The sequence below is a fragment of the Camellia sinensis genome, chromosome 10 (genome assembly GCF_055761805.1).
Source record: "Camellia sinensis isolate YWXY chromosome 10, ASM5576180v1, whole genome shotgun sequence".
NCBI lineage: Eukaryota > Viridiplantae > Streptophyta > Magnoliopsida > Ericales > Theaceae > Camellia > Camellia sinensis.
Window position 1 is genome coordinate 80,270,611 of NC_138970.1, and position 20,823 is coordinate 80,291,433.

Genomic DNA, 20,823 nt, shown 5'->3' on the forward strand with positions numbered 1-20,823 from the left:
ACACAATTTTCATTTTATTTTAGGTAAATCCAATAATCGTAACTTTTTTATTTTATCTTATTTGTCTCAAAAAACACACTCGCCATATTTTTATTTTATTTTTCAGAGAAAACACATGATCAAATAAAGATGTTACAATTATTGTACCAACCTAATTTTTTTTTATGAATGATATACACAGAGCGCCTTTTAAAAGTAATGGTTTAAATTATCGAAACGAGATCCTTGATAATTCGCATAGGCCCAAACAATTTTCTCAAAATCAAATTTGAATTTGTCAACATCTTATTTGCTTCGGAGTTTTAAACCTTACAGTTTCCAAATATAGGGTTAAAGTAAGAAATGTATTAGAGGTTACATTTTGGTTTATTTTGGATTGAACTCAAATCTTAAATTACCATGTGGGAGTGGTGATAGGATTTTTATTTGGTTTAGGAAAATGATTCCAATTTGAGTTATACTCAAATTGGATTGAGATCCTTACCATTTGTGTCGTTGTGAGCGTATTGGATTAATACTAATGAGATTCTCATTTCATCTTCACCAAGTTACTATGTCAGAGACAAAATTAACAAAATTAAATTGAGACCCTTGTGGTTTGAGTACAAGGTGGTATGGCATACATACTTTGGAGAGGTATCTATAGTTTATTATTGTTCTATGGATAAATTACACTAAATACCCCTATATTTTCACTAAAATTTTACTTTAGTCATTTCATTTTAATTATAACAGTCATCCCCTTACACTTTAAATCAAGATGCAATCTCACCCTTCTATCTATCTATCGTTAATGAAGTTGATGGAATTTGTCTTTTGAAGCATATGTGACATTTTTTTTTGGGGGGTCTAATTACCACTCTTATACTTTTATTAAAATCTCACTTTAGTCTAAACTGTTAGCAAAATCTCACATTGGTCCTTCCATTATCAATTTCCATTAGCTTTAGTAATGGTAGATGGACGAAAATGTGAGATTAGAACTTAATTTAAAATATAGGAGGTTGATTGTTGTAATTGAAAGTAAAATGATCGAAGTAAATTTTGGTGAAAGTGCAACAGCAGTAAGTGTAGTTTACGCTTATTCTATTAATGATTTAGATGACTTGTTTGGAATTAGACCAATCTAACTCGGATAGAAAATTTTAGAGACAAAATTAAGCTGGGGGGTCAAAGAGACACAAACGCACATATCCGAATTAGAGATACCACGGATACATATATGTAGTAGCAACCTATAAAACATGGATACTCTTATAAGGGAATTGTATCCATATTAGAGATGCTCAATGGATAATCACGAATATATATCGGATACTTCATAAATATCCGATACTTTTGGAATACTCTAGATCAAGTATTTGAACTATTTTAAAAGTCAGATTGTAATAATTCTTGCATAACATTAGAGAAGGAGATAAAAGTTAAATTAAAATAGTAAATTGATGTATCCTTGTATATGTATTCCATATCTATACTTATAGCTTTTTAGAAAGTAAAAATAAATTAGGAAATATGATGATACTCAATGATGGAGCCGGAAAAATTGTTCAGAAGGGACACTTATTAATTATAATTTTAAAATTATTTTCTCATAATCAATAATAGTAGGTAATAATTTTTTTTAATTAATATTAAGCACAAAATCTTAAATATTTAATATAAAAGTTTAATTTTTTTTTTTTTTTCATTTATACAATTGACCTTGCAAAAGATCATAATTGGAAATATGAGGTTACTTGTAAGTAGTGTATTATAAGTAATACAAAAGAGTCATGTATAGATTATATAATATATAAATAATAGTGATACCGCATTATCTATATATGATATCATTAATCAATAGTAAAATAACACATGGAGAGTTAATCCTACTTGTCAAATATAATTAACAATTCAATAATTCTGCATTTTCGTAGTGGAGTTAACTATGTTTACATATAAATGATGATGTGATATCACTCTTGCACTGAATTTTTTTTTACAAAATTTTCAAACATAATAATGTGGCTTGTTATAGTTTTTTCATTTTCAATCAAAACAGCCACTATTATTTTCATAACTGAAAAAATGCCATTAAGAAATCATTCTAAATGTTACTGCTATGTAATTTTTTTATTTGTTAATTATTTTCCTTATCCCCAAAAAAAAAAAATTGCAAAATTGAGGGGGGAAGGGGGCACGACCTCTTCATAAATCCGTCCCTGGTGATACTAAACTCGAATTTTAATAGTTAAACAAGCAACTGTGTACAACACTTAAGCATATAACACATTTAAGTATAAAAAGAAAAAGTATAAGGGTAATAAAAACAATTTAGCATATATATTAAAATGAAAATTTCATAGGATTCACTAAAAAAAAGTAATAGTTGATAGTTGGCTCTTAAACTAATACCTGATTCTTAATTTATAAATATTAATATACCAATTTTTGTTGAACTTTTGTATAATCCAATACTAAAAATTATAAAAATATATTTTTTTCATAGTATCATGGCTGTACCCATATCTTAACTTTTGAAGTTTTATTATATCAACATATCTGTATCGTATCTGTATTCCGTATCTGTATCATACTTCACAGATAGCAGCTTCTAAATGCAGATGTATTAGTATGGGTTACATACAAAAGAAAGGCAACAAGGATCCTGAATCAAGCTTGAGAGAGCAACCCAATATGACTTGGCCTATAACACCAGCCAGAACAGTGCATGCACACATGAGAGAGAGAGAGAGAGAGAGAGAGAGAGAGAGAGTGAGATTACAAAAGAAATGGTAAAATCACTATGTAATGCTTTCCCCATTTCACAAGATAAATTTTTTTAATTGAAACTTGAGAGTGCAAATGCAAATGCAAATGCTTTCCCCCATTTACAAAAGGTGGTTTGCGTTTCCCACCATGATCAATACCCAATGGATTGCAATTCCAGTTACCCCATTTTTGGAAATCTCTTTTGGATCATTCATACTTTCTGCACAAAGTAAGCATCTGATCCCAATCTTTTTCCTCCCCCCTGATTCTCTTTATTTTCAGTGGGTAACACAAAATCAAAGGTCTTTCCTCCCATCATTTCTACTACCCTTTTTAATTCTATACCTCTTTATCTTCACAACATGAATATGCATTGAATTTACACATCCATTTTTCAAGTTTTTAAAAAGTATCATTTGACACATCCATTTCTCAAGCTTTTCAACAGTTTCTGAAGCATCTTAATACGTAGGGCATGTTTGGCATAACTTTTTACAAGCTGAAGCTTGATACTGAAAAAGTAAACACTCAAAGTAACCTTTCCTCTACTTCCTAATAATAAGTTATTTTCAGCTAATTTAAGTAATTTCTAACTTGTAAGCTGTAAGCAAAAGCTGCAACAAACTCTCTGACAGAAATTTCAAAAAAGAAAAGAAAAGACCATAATCAACTCCATAATCATATAGTCTCAACACTCATCTCATTAGAAGCCTCTTCTTGTGCTAGTATCTCGCTTACATATTGGAGCTCCTGAACAACATCTTTCATGCTAGGTCTGTCCTCTTTCTTCTCTCTCAAACAGGCAAGCGCAAGCTCGGCAAAAAACTTCACACTTGTCACTATCTTAACATGAGGCTCCTCTCCAAGACACTGTTGATCCACGACTTCCATGATCGAATCACCGTGAGCTCGCTGACTGACATAAACAGCCAGGTTCACATCATCTTGGTCACGCGTGAAGTCTATTGCCTTCTGAGAGGTCAGAAGCTCAAGCAACACGACCCCATAACTATAAACATCACTTTTTTCAGTTAATTGGTAGTTGCGATAGTACTCAGGGTCCAAGTACCCTAATGTTCCCTGGGCACACGTGGATAGGTGACTCAACCCAGGGCGGGCCAATCTAGAGAGCCCAAAATCCGCGACTTTTGCATTGAAGTCATCGTCTAGGAGTATGTTTGATGACTTGACATCTCTATGGTAAATGGGTGTGTAAGCTGCGGAATGTAGATATGCTAATGCTTCAGCGGTTTGTAAAGAGATTCTAAGCCTTGTTTTCCAATCCAGAAAGGTGCACTTGCGATGTAGATGGTCATGGAGGGTACCGTTGGAAATGTACTCGTAAATCAACAATGGCTGCTCGGCTTCCACACAACAACCCATGAGCCTAACTAGGTTTCGGTGATTTACCTGAGAAAGTATACCGACTTCGTTGAGTACTTGATGGGTGCTTTTGATGTCACCCACTTTGGCTGACTTAACGGCGACAACTGTCCCATCTTGAAGCTCGCCCTTATAGACTTCTCCAAAGCCACCGCTCCCCAAGATCCGGTCTTTGGAAAACCCATTTGTCGCTTTCTTCATCTCCTTAAGGCTGAACATCCTTGCATACTTTCCACCATTGCTTGATTTTAATGCGTCTTCTCTTGCCTTGGCGAGCTTTGCCTGGTTTGAAACTTTCCTGGATTTTCTCACCGTTATTGCAGCCATTACTACTGCAAGAGTGAAAAAGGAAACAACTCCAATTGAAACCTTGAAAGTAAGGTCAGATTTTCGGTTCTTCTTCTTCTGTCTTGAGCATGTACTGAGGCTATGGTTCCAATAATACCCGCTGTTGCAAAGACAACGGAAGACATTGTTTTCACCAGTAGGCGAACACTTGGAAGCCCCAGAACAATCAAGTTGGGTTTTACAAGCTGGTTCTGGTGGAGGAGCCCACTGAATTTCCAACCCTTCTTCCCATTGATTCGGAGGTTTTTCTGGATCCAGATGAAGTATGCTTCTAAAACCTCTGCAACCCGAACTGTGCAGTCTTATCTTGTATGCTGATGGCGTGCCACCTGCAAGAAAGGTACAACATGGGTCTAGGCTGCTTGCACACTGAAGTGCACGTTTTTTGTCAACATGTCCCGAGCTCTCCAAGTAAAGGTGACAAAGACTTGAAGAAGTGCAATTTAGAGGAGAGATCAAGAGACGTGGTGAACAGCTGAAGAGGAAGATGGTGTTGGATGATGTGATGTTAAACGGAAGCGTCTGGTTTAGCCAGAGCCCCTCGCTCACGGGCATGTCTTGAGTTACACATGTACCCGGAAGCCATGGTGCTGGTTGTACCACGATGCGTTGAAAGGCTTCCATAATTCTTAGAATGAGATAAGAACTTCCATTGAGTCCATCAAAGAAAAGTTTGTGAGAAAGGGGATCACAACGAATAGAGTAATCAGGATCACCACAATTGGGATTGGTGCTTAAAGGATATGGGACTTGTACAGAGCCACAGTTTGGGCAAGTCTTTTGGGAAGAAGAGTAACTGAAAAGGTAAAGAAGAAAGAAAAGAGAGATACAAAGAAGAGGTGGTTTCCCATTTGGTTTGGTCATGTTCATTCTAAAAGAACAAAGATGACGAGTAGAAAAGATTATGGTACAAAGAGGGAGGAAGATGGGTAAATAAAGGCTATGAAAGGAGGAATAAAGTGGGCAAAATGAAAATCTTAAAAGTGGATACAAGAATCTATGTCAAAAATCACAAAAATTTTGGCATTTATAAGGCTGTTGGATTCCTATCTATGGAGTACATGACTAATGGTTTCTCTTCCCTATCTCAAAGGTTCTCTGATTTTCATATTTTTTTACCATATGGTAGGAAAAGTCTCAAAAATAAGTGTGGAGTGGAGCACGAATCATCAAAATAAGGAAATATTCAAAATTAAAAGTATGAATGCTATAGAGTAATATCTAGCACTACAAATAATTTATACTTTCTGCTCTATTATAATAAACATGTGGATCATTCCCAACAAATATTATATACAGTAGCACAAGGCAAGCACAAGAACAGTTGTCTATTACACGATACAATCTATCTATTTTATCATCACACAAAAAAGTTAAGGTGCAGTGAATTTCATAGTGTAATATAGAAAAGCAATATGAAAAAAAAGAACTACCAATGAATGAACACTAATGAATAAGAAATTATAAATATATGTACAAGTGTGCTCTACATTTCAGGTAAAACAGGTTACATATCATCATGCGTATTACTTTCTGAGGACATGCAAAAATTGAAAATTAGATAGCTGCTACTGAAAACACACTTCAAGCTGAAGCAACAAACAACTCCATACACTTCATTATTTTAAGTCTATTTGTTGGATGTCTTTTACATTCTTTAAATAATTTTCCATCCACTTTGTTATTCATGTCTGTCTACCCCTTAAAATAAAATTTGTTATTATTTGGTGAGATACTAAAATCTTAAAATTATACGGAATTAAGCTTCTGATTTCATTACATGAATAGTATGATATCAATGTACTAGGGCACATTTTTCCACTCCAGCAACAAATGAAAAGCAGCCTGATGGTCCACTTTGAAGTAAAACAAGGTACTATATGAATTTCGTGGAATGTAGTTGGCTTCTGTTCTTGGTACACCAAATGACCAGTGGTTGCAGAACATAATTGAGTTATCCTTCAACAATTTTAACTGGAGACCTGAACAAGAAAATAATACACAAGTTTGAGTATTAAATAGACAGAGACGTAAAGCATACCAGAAGGTTAATAAATGTGCTTCTCAGCACCCGTATCACGTACCCAAACGGGCTTTGTTTGATGGCCAGTAGTTCAACATTCAACTGCAGGTCCCCCAACACCACCACCACCACAAAAAAAAAAGAAAGAAGAAGAAGACAAATAAAGATACGAATATGGATGAGTAAGGATAAAAAAGGGCAGTGGAAGAAGTATAAGAAAAGTGAAAGGAATATTAAATTAAAATGAATAAACAATACAGGGGATTCATTGCACAAATACAACGTTAAGTGTCACTGTGTCACTATTCACAGTTACATGAGAAAAGAAAAAAAAAGGTCCACTCAATAGCTGGCCATCTATATGATAGAAAGCATTGTTTTTAGCAGTGAGTGATGAAGAATGAGAAGATTCTGGATGTCAAATCTGAAAAGCAACTTTCAACCATGGAGCATCCATTAAGGGCAAATTGTGTTTCTAAGGTAGCTAACAGCTTGTGGCTTCACTTTTGGTACAATTAAACATTTTTCCTTTCCTACATTTCATCCAGTTATTATAATCTAATATGAGTTTTATTTATTTTTATTTTTTCTAATATGTAAGCTCGAAGTCATTTATTTTAGTTGTCCTGGTACTGTACAGAATCAGACATTGATATTTTTTTTGTTGCCTTCGTCAACTTTTTTTTGGCACATTGGACGGCCATAGGCGAAAGAAAAAATGAAATAAGATAACATAGCCATATGTCTCATGACCTCAGCATCCTGCATATCCATAGTTAGCAAAGGAAGAATTTATTGTGGACCTTCTCTCAGCACTTGCCTGTTAACAGAGAGGGTTGATGCAGGAGCATAATTGTAACACCCCACATTTACGGCTTAGTCATGTTTGCATGCATCTATATATTTTGTCATGTTAAGTTGCTATAACAACCCATATTCGTGTCATAGTCATATTCATGTTCATTTACATAACTTTGTCTTGATAAGTTTGCATTCATGAATCTTGTCTTGTTTTGTGTTTATGTGATTTGTCTAAGTATTGTATACATGCTTTGCTCCTTCCTTGATGTTAAGCCTAGGACATGCCAAGCCTAGGTTATGTTAAGCCTAGATCATTCCGAGCCGAGGTCACCTTCAGCCTAGAAATTGCCTTGGAACCACTTTGTTTGACCTCCACCTTCGCCTTGACATATTGGCCGAGTTGTCATTATCTAGGCCGAGGTGTTCATCACCAAGGCCGAGATGTGTATTATCTAGGCCGAGATGTTACCTTTGCACCTAAGTGATCTTGTCCTGGAGTGGTATGACCTAGACCGAGGTGTGGCACATCTAGGCCGAGGTGTGGCACAGCTTAGTCAAGTGTTGTCCTTCCTAGCCGAAGTCATTGTCACCTTAGTTGCCGAAGCTTTGTCCTTAGCCGATGTCATCACTTGCCGGAGTGCCTTACCGAGTAGCTTGTTAGATACACTTTGTCATAGTCTTGTCTTGTCAATCTATCACCTTTTTGAGGAGAGCCAACCAGCTGTTGCCACGTGTCCGAGCTGAGTGTTAAGTCAGCCGATAGAGAGAGAAAACCTATCATTTCTATATCTTTGTTTTGAAGGGGAGAGAGAAGCTCTAGGAGAGGAAGAGGAGTTCTTGAGGGAGAGTAGATTTCCAAACTTGATCCCTAGAGATCGAACCGTTAGATCCGTGTTCTAAAGTTAGATTCTTGATCTGCTTTTGTCGTTCTTTATGTCCATGTTATTGCATTGCATGATTGAATATGACTTGTAAGCCATGTATTGCTTTGAAGTTCGGTTTTAGAAAGAGAAAATAGCATTCATGTGTTCTTGAAGAAAAGTCATGTTTTGATCCGAAAGTTCATGCCAAGATCCATGTTTTGTGTTTGTTTTCACATGATTTTCAAGTATGGGTACCCAGGTCCATGTTTTCGAACTCATAGCATGAAATCCCAGATTTTGTAATAAGGAAGTTATGATTTTAGCATCCATGTTCTTCATGGTCTTCATGTTTATGTTCTTCATGTTCTTCACGGGTGGAAACCCCGATCTCTAGACCTCACTTCCCTAAGTATAGTCGCCGAAATCACTCTTGCCTAGACCTCACACTTAGGCCAAGCATCGTATCTCACCTTGGCCTACCTTGCATGATCACTTACACCTTCAGTTTGTCTTGTGCGCACCTCGGCATGCAGCCGCACGCCGAAGCCTTGGTAACCACACCTCGGCCAGGAGGTGTGGGACCTCGGCAAAGACCTGGTTGGTACCCAGCATGTCTTCCTGACATGTAAAATAGTGTTTTGACTTCCAGCATGTTTTCCCGAGACCATTTGCATGCATGTAAGATTTGTTTTGAGAAGTGCATTCAGTATGCTTTGCCATGTGTTTGTAGGACTTGGACCCTTGCCTTGATCCCGGCGTCCCAAGAACTATATGAGTGGTATTTTTAATAAAGTTATGTTATAAAGATTTCATAAAGCCTTGTTTCGTTTTGATAAAAGTATTTGATCAAGCATGAATGATTACCCCTATTTTTATGTATCAAGTAAGCTTTGTTTTGATGACCTTCTCGGAAAGTCCTTAGTGCCAGGGGACTATAATGCAACTGCACATCTTGTTTTGAAAGTCCCTTGTGCTGGAGGACTCTAAATTTTCGCAGTACTCTCGTGTTAAAGGGCTATGGGCCTTTGTAACATAGGTCCCTTGTGCTGAAGGACTTTAAACTTTCGCAGTACTCTCGTGTTAGAGGGCTACGGGCCTTCGTAACATAGGTCCTTTGTGTTAGAGGACTCTAAACTTTTGTAGCACCCTTGTTTGAGATATCTCCCTTGCCACCGACTGCCTTGTGCGGGTGGGTTTGTCTAATTGATTCCGGGTCGATTATTCCCTTGTTTTGAGGGTCCTTTCGTGCTAGGGGACTTTAAGCCTAGGTAGCACCGTCCTTTCGTGCTAAGGGACGTTAAGCCTAAGTAGCACCCTTGTTAAGATATCGGCCACCGACGGACTATGAACGGGTGTGCTCGATGCCGAGGTTATGTTTTGTTTTGCCGGAATGTCAACACCCCATGTTTTAAGTTTGACGTATGTTAAGTAAGTAAGCAAGTTTTGAAAGACCAAGGTTCGATTAATGTTTTATTTCAAGTCAAGCTAAGCTATGTTATGTATGATTTTGACAAGGATATACTATGTATTGTTTTGAAAAGATCTCGGGTATCATTCATTTAACCCCTTTATTACTTGTACCATTCGCTGAGTATCCAAGCTCACCCTCCCTATGTATATATGTAGGTAACAAGCAAGAAGTCGGCTACGCCGAGATGTGTGTTTTGTATGCATGTTACGTCGGCAGTGAGGATGTCGGCAATCTTGAAGCTTATGTATTTTGTTCATGTCGGCTTGTGACGCCCTTTTGTTAAAATGTAATATATATTTTTGTACTTTATTTTAACTGTATTCAAGTTGTAAGCTATGTAAAGATGTATGCCATTCTATTTGATTTATGCACTGCTCTTATGGACTAATTAGATTTGTATGTATTGCTTCCGCACATGTTAGCCCCATATATTTATACTCTGATTGTGTGTGAATTTTGAAAGTTGGCCTTCGGTAATCTCGGATTACTGGCCATCACGGCACCATCTTACTAGGGGCGGTTTGGGGTCGTGACAATAATGGGCCAGCCATATGGGCTATAGGTGTCCTTCTGAATAATCTTTCTAGATGTCTAATTAGTTTCTAATCAAAGTTTTACGGTTAATTGATATTAGATATATTATAGCCTATTATTATAGCTTGGAATTTATGTTTTGACTACCTAGGATTTGAAAGGGTGGTTCTCTAAAAAATTGAAAGATTTCTTGGAAGTAGGTTAGAATTTAATAGTTTCCTCAAATGAAGAAGTCTTTGTAATGTCTATATATATCTCTAAATGAACAAGATCATGTTTTTGAGATTATAGAAAATATTTCTATGTAAGTTTCTCTTGCTTGGAGTGAGTTCATTCTCCTACAATCAAGATATGGCTTGGTCGGATTGAGTGACATCCATGATTAGCAACGTCAAGTGGTGTATGTTACGCCCCGGTGGGTGACATCCTAGGATTATCCCCTCTCTTGGTCGAGATATCTTGTTCTGGCCACCCTTGCAGGTTCTGGCCTACATCAAGGATTATGCCTTCGTAAACTATATGCTGAAGAATTTTATGTACATATTCCTATTGCCAAACTGATAATGTCTCTGCTGGAAATTGTGTTCATGTATATAATATGATAGTGGTGTTGGTGGTAGATAGTGGCATGTATAGAATATGATAGTGGTGTTGGTGGTAGATAGTGGTATGTATAGAATATGATAGTGGTGTTGGTGGTAGATAGTGGCATGTATAGAATATGATAGTGGTGTTGGTGGTAGATAGTGGCATGTATATAATATGATAGTGGTAGATAGTGGTAATATATAATATGTAAGTGGCATATAATGGGTTATGATGATGTTTGTAATATCTCCTATATAAGGAGTGTCATTTGGTCTTGTAAGATAAGAAGTTTTGAATATAACAGAAATATATTCCTTCTTCCTCATATTTTCGGAGTTCTTCTTCTTCATATTTTCTAAGTGTCTCTCTAGGCTTACTCCAAGGAATTTGACATTAGTGTTGAAATGAAAAGCACCAGGCTACCAGCTGGTCCAACAAGATTCGACCGGAACATCAACTTTACATGTACAACCCCTTAAAAGACTTGTAAAACAGTATGGAGTCATCATCAGGCTACCAAGATTCATTGTTACCCTTCTCAAATTGAAACTTAGATAATACGTAGAAACAAATTACCTCAATTGTCGCATTTGGAGGGATTTCCTGTACCCCTTTGCTTCCATAAGCTAACTCAGGAGGAACTATCAGCACTCGCTGCAAGAAATGGATAATGTGAACTCTTCATAAAGTATGTAAATCACGAGCCCATTAGCTAACTGTGTTACTTATCCAACTTTAAGTCTTTCGCCAATCATTATAGAGTGAAAAATGAAGTGTTCTTTCTTGATAACCAAATAATCCTAAGAACTCTTATTTGATAGTTTTCTTACATGTAACAAGGAAATATTATGCCATGAGCAGTCATACCTGGCCTCCTACTTTCATGCCTTGAACACCTAAATCTAATCCTTTGAGGACTGTGCCCCTCTCCGATTGACCAACATCAAATCCATAAGGCTGTAGCAATTGAGGAATATGCACAGTATTAAAGAGGCATAAAAATTCTTCAAAAGATAATTATGGACTAGAAATTAAATAGATGTCAACAAAATTGTCCAGTATTCTTAAAACAACTTTGGCTGTGTTTCTCCAACACAGTAAGAAATGAGAGTCATATTGCAAGGCTTTTTAAGAATCACGCCCAAACATATATGTTTTACAATAACTAGAGGACTCTATATATGGGTGCAGAATGACAAATTTCTGGGGCTAGGGATTATTTTCTCCACATAATAATTTAAGAAAAGTTAAAATCAAATGGAATAGGTACTATTTATAATGTAGATGGAAAGAGGAAATTGATGCTGTTATATTCTAAATTCATGTACACAAAATCCAAAAGTGGAAATTTAAAAAAATAGGTGAAAGCGCTAGTGCAAAATAATGTGCACATAACTAGATTATGGATTGGAATATGAGTTCCCTGTCTACCTTGAAGAAAAACGTAGACTGGGAAATGGAGTCTATATGCTAGATTTCTTGCCTCCCTTCCTCGTACAAGAAAGTACTAGATGGAAATAGATGATGAAATCTCGAAAATGGGAGGCGAAAGAGCATGTTTAGTTTCCGAGTAATTAACCAATACTCCTTCCTGTTCCGGGAATTCCATGTTGGTAGTATGCCCGACCAATAGCAAGGGCCTAAAGAATTACATGGCCCTACAAACAAGGAAATGATGGAAAAATAACAAGATACCATTGGATGGGCACATGGCCACGTGGTTTTCTTGACCCATATAATAATTTCTGCTACATAAGAATTTGGGAAGGTATAGAGTGTCTATGTAGCCAATATACTTTCATTTCATGAGAAGTGATACAAAACATTGGAGGCATCCAACCAAAAATAAATTGGCATTAGGTGGAAAGGCCTTTAGACTATATTAACCAAATTTGGGTGGCTTAGAGAGCCAATGTGAGACAAGTTTCTAATAATTCCTTCCACCCTTAGACTAAATTAACCAAGTTTGGCTGGCTTACAGAGGTGATGTGAGATAAGTCTCCAACACTAACCCGCATATGCAGTTCGGTTGCATGTGGAGGTGATAGAGAGAAGAGACACAAGATAGAAAGATCCGGAATGGAGACTTGGCCCGCGAGGCCACCTAAGACCTAGCTCTGGTACCATGCTAGATTTATTCAAGGCATCCAACCCAAAATCATTTGGCATGTCTAGAATATATGGACCAAGTTTGACTGGTTTAGAGAGGCGATGCGGGACAAGTCTTATGAAAAGCTAGAGGTATAACCACAAAAGGTTTGTTTTTTCAATATGGAGTCGAAAATTGTCTAGTCAAGTGCAATGGAGAAGAAATGAGAAGAAAGACAATAAGGCCAAAAAGAAAGTGTGCCATGACACCTCAAGAAAAGACATGGTGATCAATGTTATTTACAAACAAAAAAGCCTCAAATTAAGCACATGACAAGAAGAATCATGTAACTGAATACAAGTAGCTGCACTGTGAAGCATTGCCAAAAATCATCCATGTCTCTACAAAGAGAGGCACCATAAACACACGCAGAACCCATGAGTTCTCCTCTTTTAATGAGCTTCTCTATGGTGAGAAGGTGTAAAGAGTTGATGCCAACTAAGAAAGAGTTTAACTTCCATTTTCCATTATTTTTTATGGGAGAATGCCAATGGAAGAAGGAAGTTTGGTGCTTGTTTTTAATATAGTGTGCTTTCTCGGAGGGAGGGATAGACATCCCTTCAAAGCGTATATGGCCCAGAAAAGTTCCCTCCAAACTCCAAAGTATTATTCTTTGTTTAGTGTGCTTGCACTGAAGGCCATTTTGATTATCAATTATGTGTCCAAGGGGACAAATGCTACTCAATTGGTGTTTCATGTGCAAGAAGGCATAGGAGATGGTTGATCAACTTCCGCTGGATTGTGAGTTTGTTAGAGATCTTTGAAGCTTGGCATCACTATACTAGTGCATTGCAGGATGCCTGGTAAGGTTATTGAGCGAAATGGCTGTTGGCTTAAGGGATGCACTCAGAAAATTCTCATCAACTTGGATGGACTCAATGCTTTGTTCCATACGAAGCATTTGGGAGGAAAGAAATAGGACAGCATTTGGAGATTGTATAGGTTGAAAAAATTGTTAAATACCTTCCCATTTTTGGATCCCAAAAAAAATTCTTGACTTCAATTCCTTTTATAGATTTTATATGAGATCTCAGTCTTTTGGAACGAGCTTAGTTGTTTTTCTTTTCCTCCTATATACACTGCGTGTACATGGTTGTGCTCTGTTTAGGTGTGCATAATGTAACATCTATTTACCCAAAAAGAAGAAGAACAACAAGAGGATTCTTGTATGATAATAGATGACTTGTTGTGTGACGTTGATAGAAGGATTGCACAATGGTTGGGGAAAATTACTGGAAATTATTCACTGGCTTACCCTTATCCATGGCTTCAAAGAAAGATAGAATAGCGGTTTCAAAATTACTGGAAAACTATTCTTAATGAATCATGTTAATTGGTTCTTCTCATAGTGCTATTTGACAATGAGTTAGATATGTATTTGTTTCAGTGTATCACCACTGATTATTTAACCAAAATTAATGAAAGAAGTGGTGTACATAGGAGGCCCATGATAGAAATCTTACTGTTCCACCACCAACACCAAGTCCCTGTCTACTTGTCATAAAAGTGATGCCTTTCCATTTAGCTACATAGTGGACCTACAGCATGAATTAACATCATTTAGTCCAGTTTTCTAAATAAAAATAATCACAAGAATCAAATAATATTTCTTAAGATTCTAACAAGAAAACAATACTGAAAATCTTGAAAAACATCTAGAATCTACATAAACACAAATGGATTGCACAAATCTACCAAGCTTTCTATAAGAAAGGAACAAACTTCTTGACTGTCAAATCCAGTTTCAAATGCGTCTTATTTCACTAAACAGTAATGCACTACGCTTAGCTTAACCATTCGAAAATGCTTTCAGTTCTCAAAGTAGTTTAACAGTATCATTTCCTGCCATCCAAAATTGATAAACGACATGCTTTCTTGAGTTCTCACTATGTGACAATTGAACACTTCCACTACAATATAATAAGGCCAAAATAGCAGATATGCACCTTTTTAGCTTCACATAATGTTTTTTACAATTTGGGTGATAAAATGTCGAAAAGGTAGTTGAAGTTTCAAACTTCCACTGGAGCATGATATTTTGTTTTGGACTTGAACAATATCACATAGTTGCCAACCTGAATCAGAGTTAAATTTACTAGCATAATCATATGACACAGCAGCATCCACAGACAATAACAAGATAAAATCACTCAGAATCTTCCCGAACATCAAAGTTAACTAGACTATAGTGAATGGCATCTTGTACTCAGAATAGTTGTCTGTTTGAGCAGCTTGCCATGAATAATCTTCTCTACATAGGTTAGTTTTTGAACCTTTATTGAATAAAAGGACTATTATACGAATAAAATGATTGTTGCAAGATATTTACTACTCTTAAGTCCAATATGAATATTTAATTTGTTGAAATATTCTCAACATTGTCAACAGAAAGGAAGATATAAAAGGTGACAAATGATAAAAACAGATATATTCTGGACCAAGTGGATGCATGAATGGGTTCTCACTTAGAGCATGGTACCAAAGTATTATGGGTAACAAGTGTACTGCATGGCATATGAACACTCTTTAAGATGGGTAACCATGAAAGTTAAAAATAAAAATTTAAGTGGGCCACAACCATACTGCAACTCGAGATCCCTTCACAGCTTCTGCTCCACCCCCAACCTTCAAATCATAATACCTGAATGATAATGCCATCAGAATTTGGGTAAATACCTGAAAATGGATGAATGCACAAATTTAAGATATTTTCTTTACTTTAGAATTGAAAATTGATAGAAGGATAAGCATCCAAAATTAGGAGTTGAGTTGAATCTTGAAACTTACAACCATTATCTATTCTAGCAATGCATATCATTTTCAGATTCCAAGAATCACATGTTTAGAATACTGTGCTCAGATGCAATAAGAATGGAAGATATATTTACATGTAAAATGCAGAGTTTTAAGGCACCTTAAGAACAAGCATCATAGGGTAATGAATTAAATCCACATGAAGAAATATGAGAAACAGTGTATTAAAGGTTATAATAGTTTACTAACTTTAAGCCATTGGGAAGGGTTTTAAAGTCACTCTCAGGTATCTTTTCTCCTCTAAGCTGCAGCAAACAAAAGAATTAACTCTTCCACCAACGTATTTTTAACAAAGAAAAATCCAATTGCACCAATCAAAAATAGGTGAATACATTAGAAGAATCTTACTGCTCTTCTGCTTGTGCTTACTGCACCAGCCACGTCACAGACAGAAATGCCAGCAGCTGAATCATAATAGACGTTTATTAGATATTTAAGTAAATAAATGGCACATTTACAAATATCGAGAAGCAAACTTTCAGAAAAATAGAAAACAAGACCTGAAAAGAGGGCATTGAAGAAAAGTTGAGTATCCAATAAGTGATAAGGTTGGTGTGGTGGAGTTTTTGTTAGATAGCTTGCTATACATTGTTGGACCCATTTCCTAATAACTTAAGCTTTTGGGAAAATTGATAACTTAACGTGGTATCAGAGCTCTGGTTGAGAGCGGTTTTGGATTCAAGTATCTCGGTTGGCATTTGGTATTCTGTCCCCACTTGGTTTCTCCCTCTTTGTTTGGTTGTTTGCTTCTCTTTCTATTTGATTCTTTGTTTGTCTCTCTACGTACAAGACAAGGTTGCACGTGAGGGAGGGTGTTAGATAGCTTGATATATATTGTCAGGCCCATTTCCTAATAGCTTAGGCTTTTGGAAAAATTGGTAACTTAACAGTTTTGACATAGTTTATATACACAAAGCGGTACTCAAAGGGTAGCTAGTCCTACTCACAGGATAAATGGAGAAGGAAGATAAAAAAGGATACAGATTAGCAATCAATCTTGATTCTATATGATCAAAACTGATACATGATAATGGAGAATCTGTTGATACCCAATCTTGACTCTATCTAATTATGCTTCGCCATGATATACATAAATAGATGCATAAATTCAACCATGAAATGGACAACTCAGTTGTTTTTAGATATCTCCACATTTACTTTTATATAGTTAGTACATATCCATATCCTCCTGGCTGTGTGCCTTACAGTGGATACCAAAGTTGCAACCCCTTACTGGGTTGAGGTCTGATATTTGGTAAGCTTCTTCTGAGCCAGTATAAGAAACCAAGTATATCAAGGCAATAGAAAGTTAAGATCTGTTACTGTAATCAGGCTTTCCTCATTGTCTTTTGTCTTCTTTCTAAAGCCAGTAGCTTTTCAGTATTGTTTTCACCTTACTTTGAAATGTGAGACACTAAGACTAAAAAAGACCCGGATAAGAGCTTCATGACTTGAAATATGGCTCTTGGATAGCATGTAAAAGTAGTAAGAGAATACTTCTGCCATCCCTGGATACTCAAGACAAGGAAACATGAAGTATTTTGTGTTGTCAATGCCAATTGGTTGCCAAAAGCTTATCCCAATGACATAGAGTAAGAAAGCAAGTTTAACTAGAAAAGTGGCATACGAATATAAATGATCACGAATCAATTCAAAAGTAGCTGACCTAGATTCTTCAACACAAAAGTCTCTCTCTCTCTCTCTCTCTCTCTCTCTCTCTCTTATTATTATTATTATTATTATTATTATTATTATTATTATTATTATTATTATTATTATTATTATTTTGCGTAATCAATTCGCAAAGCCTTCAATTCCAACCCAATTAGGCAAGCAATAAGAATCCTAAACATGGCCATATCATCCTCTCTGTAGCTTTGAACTAGCATAAGCATCGCTAAATTGCACGAATACATCCACTACGCTATGTTTATTTTAGATTCTTTCAATTTCCCTCCACATATCCATGATCCAAATATAGCTTTAGTCCCTATCCAGACTAAGAAGCGGAAATGGAATTCAGGATTCTTGGGTTTTGGATTTCAATATAATCCACACTGACATTAATACCAAAAAGTTACAGAATTTAACCCTAAAAATCTCCCAATCAGCAAGGAAAGCATAACCCAAAATTTAATTAAGAGTTTCAATAAAATGAAAAATGCAAGTGTTGAAGCCCCAAAGAGCAAAAACCCATGAGAGCGTTGGACTAACCTGCTGAGAGAAGACAAGCCATCAATGCCCTCCTTCCCTGGCATTGTGAAGAGAGTGTGGGTGCTTTAGCTGTAGCCTCTGGGGAAGAAGAAGATGAGCAACGACATGACAATACAGATGTGTTTCTGTTGAAGGGTCTCTTCCCTGTGGATTCAAATAATTCCTTAGTTTTCCAACAACAAATCCTAGAGAGAGAGAGAGAGAGAGAGAGAGCTTACTTGAGATGAAAATGGAGGAGAGAGAATGGGGAAGGAAGGCGGGTTTGTGATGGTGGTAAGGCAGGAGGGAGAGTTCCATTGGGACAGTTGGAAGTGACAGTTAGGAGAGAAAGTGAGGGAAAAATAAAGGAAACCAGTTGGTTGTGTAGAGAGAGAGAGGATAACATCCTCAATTTCATCCACATTTTTGCAAGTTTTGAAATCATGAAATGCTGATTTGTCGTCATCTATCTATCTATTCTATTATAAAGTTTTGACATTATGAACAGCTCTTATGTGACAGTATTTTTTATTTTTTAAAAAAAAATTAAATAAAGAGATAGGTAAGGCTTGAACCCATGACCATGAGTTTAAGACTCATACCAGTTAAGCTAAGTACACATTATAATATTAATTTCATTATTATTTTTTTTATTCCTATTTATTTAAATTGCACACGCATCGTGTGTGTCACCCACTAGTCTACTAAAAGCTCACAAATTGAAATTGCTCTTAAGCTTCGTTTGGCATGTATATTTTTTTGGTTAAATTAATTAAAAAAAATAAAAAAAATAAAAAATTAATAAGATAAAATATCATATTTAAATTATAATCATTTTATTTTTTCTTATAAAAAGTCAAAAAAAATCAAATCAAACAAATTGGGATATGGATTGACTTTTGGTTATTTTAACTCTAGGCTAAAATAATCTCGTTTAAGATGAATTTTTTAGACTTTTTTGAGAGAAAAATATAATAATTATGATTTAAATGTAACAATTTTTAACTTGAGACTAGAAAGTTTATTTTGCCTTTTTTTAATTAAAATAGCCCTAACTTCACCCAAACCCACATGCCAAACAAGCACTTTAGTCCCAAACTAAAATAATCATAAAATTAAAAAAATTTTATTGCCAAACAACAACTTTAGTATATGATTTTGGATTTCTATAATTTTATGGTTTGAAAACTAACGAAATGACCGTTGATAGGGTTACGTAGAGAAGCGGACCCCATTTGATGGTATTTTAAAGCTTGGTTTGGTTTGATTTTGTTTATAATTTTATGGTTTGAAATATATTAAAATATACTCTTAATTACTTATTTAAAATGAAATTATTTTCTTGAATTAAGTAGGTGTTTGGCATGTACTAAAAAATATATTTTTTTTTACATACATACACTTATTTAGGTCGCATCAATCAACATCTATCAATATTTTCTCTTTATTTTTCTACCCACTTTCTTTATTTTTTTACATATTTTTTTTATATATACAAAATTAAAAAATACACTTATTTAAAATATCCCAAACCATCCTAAGTAGAAATTTGATCTCATACTGTTGTTTGGAAATTGCTTATTTGGTTTTTTATTTTATTTTATTTTGTGTGTGTATTTTGTTACTTTTTTCAAAATAATATTTGAAAAATGCTTATACAGTTGTGTTTTTTAGATTTTAACAAATAATAAAAAAAAATTTGCCCCCCATCACATGCTTGGTAAGCAAAATTTTTATTTTATTCTTTGAGGCCATGGGACACGTGAGGGTATATTTATCTTTTTATCAAAATAAAAAAGTAGATTTTTTCATTAATGCAAAAATAACAAGATATATCTTGCTTTTTTGGCTTATTGTTTATTAGCTTTGTATTGGAAAAAGATGGCTGGTATATAGTGAGTTCCCAAACACCTACTAAGTTAAAACTACATCGTTTTGCTACTTTAAAAACACATGAAAACAAAATGTATTTATCAAAAATAAAATTTTGAACCTGTTCATCCAAACAAGAAAAAAAAAAAAAAATGATAAACAAAAAATGACTATTATAAGAACAAAAAATATAACCGGTTGACCGAACAATAACAGAAAATAATTAGTACCATAATCTAATAACCAAAAATAAAACTTTCGTCATAGCAAAACATATTTGGATGAATATGTTCTATTTTCATGTTTTTTTATGACAGCAAAACGACATAATTTGGACTTAAATACTATGACTAAAAAATTTGGATAAAACTACATAGTTTTGACCCCAATATTGTAGTTAAAAAATAAAACGACATAGTTTTAGTGCGTAACAGTAACATCCCCAAACTTTCATAACCTTGCATGTGTATTTAAAAATAAAAATAGATAAACTTACAATATATAAAAAAATAGGTACAGGAATAGATAAACCTACAATATATAAACTTACAAAACAAGTATGAGCCTCCGTTTGGAAAGTGGGTTGGCTTTTTGACTTTTTGGCTTTTTTGGCTATTTTAGCCTGGGCTAAAAAGCTTGGTTTGGGAAGGGCTTTTTAGCTTTTTGGCTTTTTGGCTTTTTTTTGTGAGAGAAGAGTGTAATGATTATGGGTTGGATGTGATGTTTTGTTTGTTGTGGCTAAAATAGCCTGTTTTGTCTTTTGTGGCTATTTTAGCCCCAACCCACTTGCCAAACACCACCTGAATTGTGCTTTTATTTATTTATTTATTTATTTTTTTGGGAGAATTACCTTTATCCTTTTAATTTTGATCACTAAATTGAGAAGGAAAAATGGGTAAAGGACTGCACAACCTATGCCCCCTTGTTTTAACAAGGAATTTCTCCTTAGATTCATTTTTGTGAAGTAAATCCTAATGTTATGTAAATCAATCCTTTCAATGGTTGACCCTGATGGAATGACATGTTCTTC

At 35.2% G+C, this 20,823-nt stretch overlaps 1 protein-coding gene and 1 pseudogene across 4 annotated transcripts; both read right to left on the reverse strand.

Moving 5' to 3' along the window:
- Positions 1 to 3,182: 3,182 nt before the first annotated feature.
- On the reverse strand, positions 3,183 to 5,488 carry LOC114279773 (wall-associated receptor kinase-like 20 pseudogene; annotated as a pseudogene). The gene has a single exon (XR_014342257.1). The product of XR_014342257.1 is annotated as a wall-associated receptor kinase-like 20 pseudogene (transcript).
- Positions 5,489 to 5,921: 433 nt separating this feature from the next.
- On the reverse strand, positions 5,922 to 18,369 carry LOC114279785 (FKBP-like peptidyl-prolyl cis-trans isomerase family protein). 3 transcript variants are annotated; one of them, XM_082891720.1, is made up of 10 exons: positions 18,161 to 18,369; positions 17,943 to 18,086; positions 16,077 to 16,132; positions 15,918 to 15,973; positions 15,498 to 15,555; positions 14,378 to 14,452; positions 11,633 to 11,722; positions 11,342 to 11,419; positions 6,570 to 6,610; positions 5,922 to 6,467 (listed from the first exon to the last, which is right to left on the reverse strand). In XM_082891720.1, the coding sequence occupies exons 1-10, from the start codon at positions 18,237 to 18,239 to the stop codon at positions 6,440 to 6,442; spliced, it is 705 nt and encodes a 234-aa protein (XP_082747846.1). In that variant the 5' UTR covers positions 18,240 to 18,369; the 3' UTR covers positions 5,922 to 6,439. The 3 variants fall into 3 exon arrangements, with proteins under 3 accessions (XP_082747846.1, XP_028077863.2, XP_028077862.2); XM_028222062.2 differs by lacking the exon at positions 15,918 to 15,973 and having other exon boundaries at positions 15,498 to 15,590; XM_028222061.2 differs by lacking the exon at positions 6,570 to 6,610 and having other exon boundaries at positions 6,235 to 6,467.
- Between the last annotated feature and the right edge of the window lie 2,454 nt (positions 18,370 to 20,823).